The sequence below is a fragment of the Poecilia latipinna genome, unplaced genomic scaffold (assembly GCF_001443285.1).
Source record: "Poecilia latipinna isolate Pla-1442-1.1 unplaced genomic scaffold, P_latipinna-1.0 Scaffold1851, whole genome shotgun sequence".
NCBI classification, from domain to species: Eukaryota; Metazoa; Chordata; class Actinopteri; order Cyprinodontiformes; family Poeciliidae; genus Poecilia; species Poecilia latipinna.
In genome coordinates, this window is record NW_015114467.1 from 79,487 (window position 1) to 87,929 (window position 8,443).

Below are 8,443 nucleotides of genomic sequence, written 5' to 3' on the forward strand. Positions count from 1 at the left end.
AGAAAAAATACTTCTATTTTTTTTTTATTTTTAAACTTTGAAACGGGTCAAATTGACCCGGAACATAACAGGAGGGTTAACAGTTTCATCAAGCTTTTTGTGCTGATTGATGCCATACAGCAGCTATAAAAGGTGCCTGTTGAGCTCATCAAACAGTTGCTAATTCTGAAGGTTGTGAGCAGGATGTAAGTACATTTCACAGTGCATCTCATTTCCTGTTTCCTATGAACCTCATGCCTAGTTTAACTATGTTTTATGGTCCTTGTTAAGCTTAAAGGACTTCCTTATGTTGAGGTGTGGATGGTAAAGTCTGGTTGAGCGGAAGAGAGCATCTTTTGCATGATGGCGTTCTCTTCTGTCTGCCTCGTTCTCTGTAAGTAGCGTCTCTTGAGTTTTTTCTGAAACATTTTGCCTCCAACTATTTGTTTCAAATTTTTTACCAACCTTTAGCTGTTTTCTTTATCAGTGAATCCAGTTTGTAACAATTTGGTCATAAATCTGCATTAAATTACCTGAAGAAGCAAATTAAATCTATATGAGACATTTTCACTCATTTGTTTTTAGCATTTATTTTTTTACTTCGTTCCTTAATTTTTTCAATTTTCATTAGTTTGAAGAGAAAAAGTAAAATGTAGGAGTTTGATACTTTTTCATAGATAAATAAATTTCAGGATGCAGTAATGAATTGTTTTAAATATAACATTATATTTTAGCCTGAATTATAAATACCACCCCATTTCTACTGCAGAACACAATGACCTGCAAATCCATTTGAACCTACATTTTAACCTGAGGCATGTTTACTACTGCGTAACATCAACTTCTTTTTAAAAACACTCAAAAAGCAGTTTGGCACCGACTTGCTTGAATAAGCAGGAACATCTGTGAAAAAGACATTGCTTGGATTTGCAAAAGTATTCATATCATTTGAACTGTTTCATATTTTGTCACATTATAACCACAAACATAAATTTAATATATTTCATTATAGGGCTGGGCAATGTATCGAGTATACTCGATGTATCGCGATATTTTCCATTTAAAATGGCTATATCACAACCATCGAGTATAAATTGTCATTCAAATAATAAACTTTCGCTGTCAAATTCACTGCGAGTTTGGTTTATCCGACACCCTCTGAATGCATCACTCCCCCCTCCCAACCTGAAAATGTTCTATCAATCACGTTGCGCGGAGAAAACAACATGGTGACAGCGGGAGTTTGAGGCGAGCCATGAATGAGACGGTAATCCATCCATCCATCCATCCATCCATCCATCCATCCATCCATCCATCCATCCATTTTCCTCCGCTTATCTGGGGTCGCGGGGGCAGCAGCTTCACTTCCCTCCCCAGCCACGTCTTCCAGCTCCTCTGGAACAAGTTGTAATCAAAATATTGATTACAACTTTGGGTCAACTCTTGAGTTTGACATGTCTCCTGTTAGTCCTTTTTTTTTTTTAATAAATAAATAAATCTATGTCTGGAGGCTTGTTTGTGCCCCTCAACAATAATTTTTAGGTAAATATAATAATTTATCTAAATAAAAGACTCTGCTGCTGAAGGGATCTGGGCTGGAGGTTTGCGGGTGTGAATAGAAGTTACTGCAGAACCTCAACTGAACTGATAAAGGAAGATTCGACCCATAGCATTTGGAGTTCACAAAATATCACATAAACATAAACGAAAATACCGTAGCAATAATTAGAATCGCAGCATAAAGCCAAACATGCCACAATTAAATAAATCAAGATGTCCCAAAGCATCGGCAGACTGACATCTTCAGGAAGAGAGATGCACAGCACAGCGGCTCTTCATGCAGCGGCGGCCCAAGCTAATATGGGGCCTTAGACAGAATCATGACTTGGCCCCCCAGCCCTTATCATTAGCATCTCTAACATGTTTAAATATAGATTTATTGAACTCTATAGGGGGCTCAGGTTAATTGACCGAGTTTAAAATCAATCACTGATTACTGGTTATTTGCTGTGATGTATTTGTGAACAAACCAGCTGAAACATAAATATTACACCATATTGTAGCCATGGTAACACAACAATCAAGATGATTCTTTACACTTTTACAAAGTAAACTTTCTAATTAAATCCTAAATGCACAATTTATTTATTTTTTTCTGCTGAATGCATTAAATAAAATCTAATAACATTATCATTCTCAATAAATAAATGCTACAGGTTTAGATCTGTAATCTGTGTTTCGATTCAACCAGTTATTCAGCCCCTGAATGTCTGGATGGCCCCTACTAGCAGCTACTGAGTTTTCGTTGCCTTTATTTCTCTGTCTTATAATTCTAGATCTCAGAATATCAAAAAGTTATGTAGTGTTAATGTTATGTTCCGTGTTTCTGTGTGTTTATTTTTGAGTTTTCTGTGTTCAGTCCTGTTTTCCTGTGAGTCTCTGTCCTGTCCTCCCCGTTGATTGCTCCCCAGGTGTGTCTCATTCCCCTGATTACCCCGTGTGTATTTAAACCCACCTGTTGTCTGTGTTCCTCGTCGGGTCGTTGTCATAGTCAGTCAGATAAGTTGTTTTTTGTAGCCTCGTTTAAGCCGTCACAGTAAAACTGGAAAGTCCTGTGACGGCGTGGCTCTTGTTAGTTCAGACCGTCACAGTAGAACTGGAAAGTCCTGTGACGGCATGGCTCTTATTTTGTCAGTCTTTGTTTAGTTGCTGCCGGTGCTGAGTTTTTGTTTCCACTCTGCCGTGTTGCATGTTTTTGGACTGTTTAGAGCTATATTTGATTATTAAAAGACGTTAACTTCACTACATCCTGGGTCCTGCGTTCAATCTCACCACCAACACACTTCATGACAGTTAACAGCTCTGAGCTTTTTGATCTTTATAGCAGTCTGCAGCCAAGTTGTCACAGAGGCTAAACAGAAGTAGCAGCGCTTATTTAGTCAAATATCAGCAGAGACCTTCTCTCCTCTGGTCTGTTTAACACAGTGGTTCTTAACCTTTTTTGAGGTACCGAACCCCCCCATGCCCCCCTGACACAGAAAATAATTTGCGGCATTCTGGTTTAGTAATGTAATTATATGAGTTGTATTACCACCCCCACGCCACTAGAGGCAGTACCAACCCCAAAAAGATACGACGAAGGAGCAGATTTAGACTACAGAATTTGGTAAAAACTGAGCTTTACTGAAGTTATTAAAGACACAAGTTCAAATCCATGCTGAGTTGAGCTCCTTCAATCAGGGCTCCTCCGCAGCTCTGATTGGCTCAGCAATGTAACGTGATCCTCTGCAGCAAGTGATGGCAAAGCGGGGCGTCATCCCGAGCCTCCGCCGAACCCCTGAGACCGACTCATCGAACCCCTGGGGTTCGATCGAACCCAGGTTAAGAACCACTGCTTTAACAGCTTCAGTCTCAGATCAGCTCAGCCCTCCAGGTCTGCCAGCAGCAGAAACAGAAACATTAAACCTGATAAAATAAACTACATTTGCTTTGCATTGTCCCCACATGATGACAATGATATAGTATGATCCAATTAAATATTAGATTCTTGATTGATATGGGTTGTTGCTACGTTGTTATGGTATTTTAAGATCTTGTTCAATGTGCCTCTTTTTAACTTTGAGCCCCTGCCCCTCCAAAGGTCTCTGCACGGCCCTGTCTGCAGCCACACTGACTGTCACTCCCAACCGATCCCAGTTCTTCCAGTACAATGAAATTGTTCTTGCCTGTGTGAGGAACTCCAGCGGCTGGACAGTGATGAGGCAGATTATGAACCGGCCTCCTCAGAAATGTCATAGAGGCTGGGGAATCCCTGGAAATTCATCCTGCAATATGGAGAATCTCATTCCAATAGACACCGGCGAATACTGGTGTGAGTCTGAGCGAGGAGAACGAAGCAACAAAGTCAATCTCACTGTTACTGGTAATGGACATGCATCTTGTTTGAGTTTACTTGAAGTGTGGTTATTTTAACCTTTATAAGTTAATATAATTCTTATAAAATGGTTTTCATTTCAGATAAAACTGTGATCCTTGAGAGTCCTTCATATCCTGTCTTTGAGGGACAAAATGTGACACTTGGTTGTTCCTACAAAGAACCATATGGCAAATCCACGTCAGACTTTGATGCTGAGTTTTACAGAGATGATGTCTTCATTGGGAGAGAGAAACCAGGGAAAATGATCATAGAAGCAGAGGAAGGTTTCTACAAGTGTCTCCATCCTTTTAAAGGAGAGTCACTGAAGAGCTGGCTGGCAGTGAGAGGTGAAGATCGACTGCTTTGTTTCATTCAGGCTGTCAGAACTGAGTTACCTTTAAGAAAAGGTGGATTTTGGTTAAAACTTTTAAACAAAATGGGCCCCTGCCTCTCTCCTATGGTTCATCTCAGTCTCCAAAGCGTTGCCTCTAATGCACACGCTAAAGAAACCTGTTTTTCTGGCTATATTCTCTTATTTAAGTAAATATTTGCTAGAATAAGTACGTTTGTTCAAATTACACAAATGTTCTGACAGAGTAAAGTAACATTAATTATCCTGTAATAATGTTCTAAAAATAGGGGATAAAATGCAGTAGATGTTGTTCAGTTTATGTCAAAAAGACACTCCAACAAAGTCCTTTAATAAAATTGTAATTTACCATTAAATGATTTTTGGCACTGAGCTTTTCTTACCCTGATCCTATATAAACAGATATATAAAAAAAATTAAACCTATCGGTTCAATTCAATTCAGGTCACTTTAGTTATATTCATCTAAATGTCGTTTCAAGGCACTTTATAAAAAATCATTTCAGTTCAATCATTCCAATTGATCCTAGCTGTCAAACTGTATGTTTTGCTCAATTAATTATTGAAAACAGTTGAAAAAGTTTCTATCCAGCAGGTTTCCTTAGACGTTTACAGGCCAGTAAAGGTTAAAACCTCTGCAGACCCCAACAATCTTCAAGTTGCCTTGTTGCTCCAGCCTGAATCAGAGACTGATTCGTTACAGACTGACTGCATTCAGGTCTGATGGAGTAAAGATGCATCTAAAGGCTGCAGAGCTGCAGCTCCTGAGGTCTGGACTTCAGCACTTCTGGTGGACAATAACTTGCTGGATGAACCTGATTCTGGTTCTTCCTTTTTGTATTGTGACTGAAAGTTTTATAGCTGTCGTGTACCACAAATTAAATTAAATATTTTATTTTATTGTATTGTTTTTGCTTGCAGCTAGAGTTCCCCAAGCAGAAGTTTCTCCTTCTCCTCCTCCTCCTCCTGGTCCCGATGTTCCTTGGATCAGAGTGATTAGTTTCATTCTGCTCTTCATCCTCTACACCATCATACTAATCTTGTGTGTTTACACATACCGTAAATGGGCTCGAGGTGAGTTTTACCATCCTATCCAATGGAAAATTATTGTGAAAATGTTTTCTGTCTGAATTTAACAAAGGCTGTTATTTCTTCTCCTTTTATCCTGGGATATTCCTGTTTTACTGAAGCTACACTAAAATAAAAGTATTTTTTAGAAATCACATCTTTTTAATGAAAACAAATGGATTCTTAAACATCAAACTCTCTTAATGGGATGTAAATATTGGCTTGTACTCTTTTGACCACTGGTCAGTAAGTCTTTAGTTTCTGCTCCTCTAAGTGAATCTGATAAAATTAGAGCAGCTGGAGGATTTGGCAATGTGGACACAGAGAAGAACAAGGTTTTTCAAAATAAAATGAGATGTGATTCTGGTCAAGGTAACATTCATTTAATCAGAGCAATACATGATTTCAAGGACTTATATACCATGTTATATATATGTATATATTATTACAGCTGTGAATATTTGCTGTTATTTTACCAACTGCTAAACATCCAATTACTTTTCAGTTCAATTCAGTTTATTTTCTACAGCACCAACTCACAACTAATGTCATCCTGACACATTTTACTAAAAATATTTTTAATTCAGTCACAATCATTACAATTGATCCCAGTTACCAAACATTATGGGAAGCTCAGTTTGTTGTTGAAATAGTTTTCTATCTCTCTCACACATTCCTACAAACACCCTGTGACCCACCACATCCTGTGCTCCAGACTGAGCTGCACTGAATGAAATTCATTGTTTACACAATGATAATAAAGACATTCTGATTCAGATCATTTTAATCTTCTCTGAAAAGTCAAAAGTTTGAAGATCTTGATGCTGTAATTATTTTGGCTGTGTGTTTTTTCTCCTGTGAGTTGAAGTCAAAGAAAACAACAAATGTGGTAAAAATGTTAAATCTGGTTCTAATCTGGTGACTTTAGTGGTAAAGGAGGTTTTAAAGAAGGCAAAAGACAAAATAAATGTAAATGTTAGTCAACTCTACCGCCCCCTGGTGGAGTTAATGGAAAGTAATGGGTAGCAATCATTTAACATGCTCCTCTCTTAATTATTGTTAAATTTCAAAATGTCTATCATGTTAGTAATTGTTGTCCTTTTTCTTGCAGCCAAGACTGATATGAAAAGGAGAATTGATGATCACGTTTTGTTGAACTGAAGACAAAGAAGACAAAATATTGATCATCTGTTTATTGAAGCAAAATGAAAAATAAGACGAATGATATTAAAAATACAGAGAAATGTGATTTATTCTCCCAGTCAAAACAGAGTATTAAAGTATTTTCATCTAATTTTATAGACTATATGAAGTTCAGATAAAATATATTTTGCACTTTTTATAGTCTGATTCATAACTATTTTAGTAACATATGCAAATGGCTATATTGTGGACAAGTCAGCCGCTATGAACTGAGATATTAAACATTTAGTAAAAATAGGAAATTTGGGACATTTAAGGTATTTAATAAGCCTGACACGAGCTCAAAACAATTTACCTTCAAATTGAAATGTGAGATTGATTTAATAATTATTCATGTCATTCTGAAAAATGTAAATGCAAATATTTTAAGTTCCACAACCATTCATGTGGAAATATTACAGAATAATATTCCAGCTATACTTTACAGATATAGAAAGTTTTGTTCTGTCTTTGTTATTTGCAGATGTTCATGTTTCAGCTTAATGCAGCTTCCAGATTAGCTACATGAATATTTCAAACAAACATGTTCAAACTGATTTGATTAAGAACAAAATATCTATAATCATTATTACATCTGTTAAAATCATGTGTGTAGCAATCAGTTATTTTTCTTTTGAACCTATGTACAACTGTAGACTAAGCTTAAGGTTGATTTTGTATTTTTAAGAGTAACACTCTTTACTCCTTTTTAACAGTCGGCTGCTTATGCAGTAACTGATGTAACAAACTGATAGAAGCTGTTAAATGACCAGTGAACTACTGGCTTTGACAGAGCAGCTGCTTAATTTGCTTTTGCCTTGGGCCGGCTCAACATCCTTTTGCTCTTATATCATTACTGTATTAGGAGATTGTTTAGTAATTTGTTTTATTTGCTCAACTAAAATGTAAAAATAAATAAATAAAATTATGGTATCGAGATCTTGGGTTGTTTGTGTTTTGGTTCTGTTTCTGTGTTTATCAGTTTCTTAGTGACAAAAGGCTGTTAGTCACTGATGCAGCAGGTCATTGTAACATAACACTGGTTTCACTGAACTTACATTCCAGATATTTGAAATTAGATTATGAGAACATTAAGATATTTCTAACTATAGATTAGACAAAATATCTATTTGAGATATCTCTAGTTACATTGTAAATAACATTAATGATGTCAGTTTTACCACTGAATGCATGGAGACTAAATTCAATGTCTGCAACAGACTGGTGACCTGACCAGGACGACCTGGTGACCTGACCAGGGTGACCTGACCAGGTGACCTAATCACTTCTCTGGAGGATTTTTATTCAGCTACACTAATAACATTTACATTTATTGTTTTGACAGACCAAATGTTCAGTGTAAACTGGGATTGTTTTGATCATAACCTATCAGGACTTCAGTCCTTATTTTATTGGACCAAGATCAGATTCTGGATCAAACTGTCGATAAAGTTGTCTTGTGACTCACTTTGCAACTCTATTCATTTATGACTCTGTCTTACTTTGTATTTTGTTTGTGTTCTTTTGGATGTTATTGTCAGTAATATTTCCAAATATCAGAAACAGTCGTGGTTTTCAGATGAGAATAAAAATCAGAGTTTTTGTTGCTTTCAGTTGAAATCTGTTTTCTACCTCCAGATGGCAGCAGGGCAGGATCTCCTATGATCCCAAGAAGACCCAGGAAACACCGACACCACAGGAGATTCTAGACTGAGGACTCAAACGTCCCACCCTGAACACAACGGCTGGAACAAAATGAGGAGAATTCTGAAAGTTGGCCACCAGATGGCGCCAAATGCCACAGGGCGCCTCAGCAGAAGAAAAACCGAGTCCATTTCAAGTTTTTTTTTTTTTTTTTTTTTTTTTTGGGAAAATTAAAAACAAAATAAAAAACTTTGCAAGAAAATTTTTCCAAAAATTTTAAAAAAA

The 8,443-nt window shown here is 36.9% G+C and overlaps 1 protein-coding gene across 2 annotated transcripts; it reads left to right on the forward strand.

Annotated features, from left to right (window-relative positions):
* The first annotated feature begins 293 nt into the window (after positions 1-293).
* Positions 294-6,917, forward strand: LOC106934737 (uncharacterized). Of its 2 annotated transcripts, none has more exons than XM_015014822.1 (5): positions 294-373; positions 3,620-3,901; positions 3,997-4,242; positions 5,186-5,338; positions 6,444-6,917. In XM_015014822.1, exons 1-5 carry the CDS (start codon positions 340-342, stop codon positions 6,491-6,493), a joined length of 765 nt encoding a protein of 254 aa, XP_014870308.1. In that variant the 5' UTR covers positions 294-339; the 3' UTR covers positions 6,494-6,917. The 2 variants fall into 2 exon arrangements, with proteins under 2 accessions (XP_014870308.1, XP_014870309.1); XM_015014823.1 differs by lacking the exon at positions 294-373 and adding an exon at positions 1,146-1,246.
* The last annotated feature ends 1,526 nt before the right edge of the window (positions 6,918-8,443 follow it).

Excerpts from the sequence above, each read along its gene's own strand:
- LOC106934737 (XM_015014822.1), top strand. The coding sequence starts at position 340 with ATGATGGCGTTCTCTTCTGTCTGCCTCGTTCTCT. Across the intron at positions 374-3,619 it reads TTCTGTCTGCCTCGTTCTCT|GTCTCTGCACGGCCCTGTCT; the intron begins GTAAGTAGCGTC and ends GCCCCTCCAAAG. Across the intron at positions 4,243-5,185 it reads GAGCTGGCTGGCAGTGAGAG|CTAGAGTTCCCCAAGCAGAA; the intron begins GTGAAGATCGAC and ends TTTTGCTTGCAG.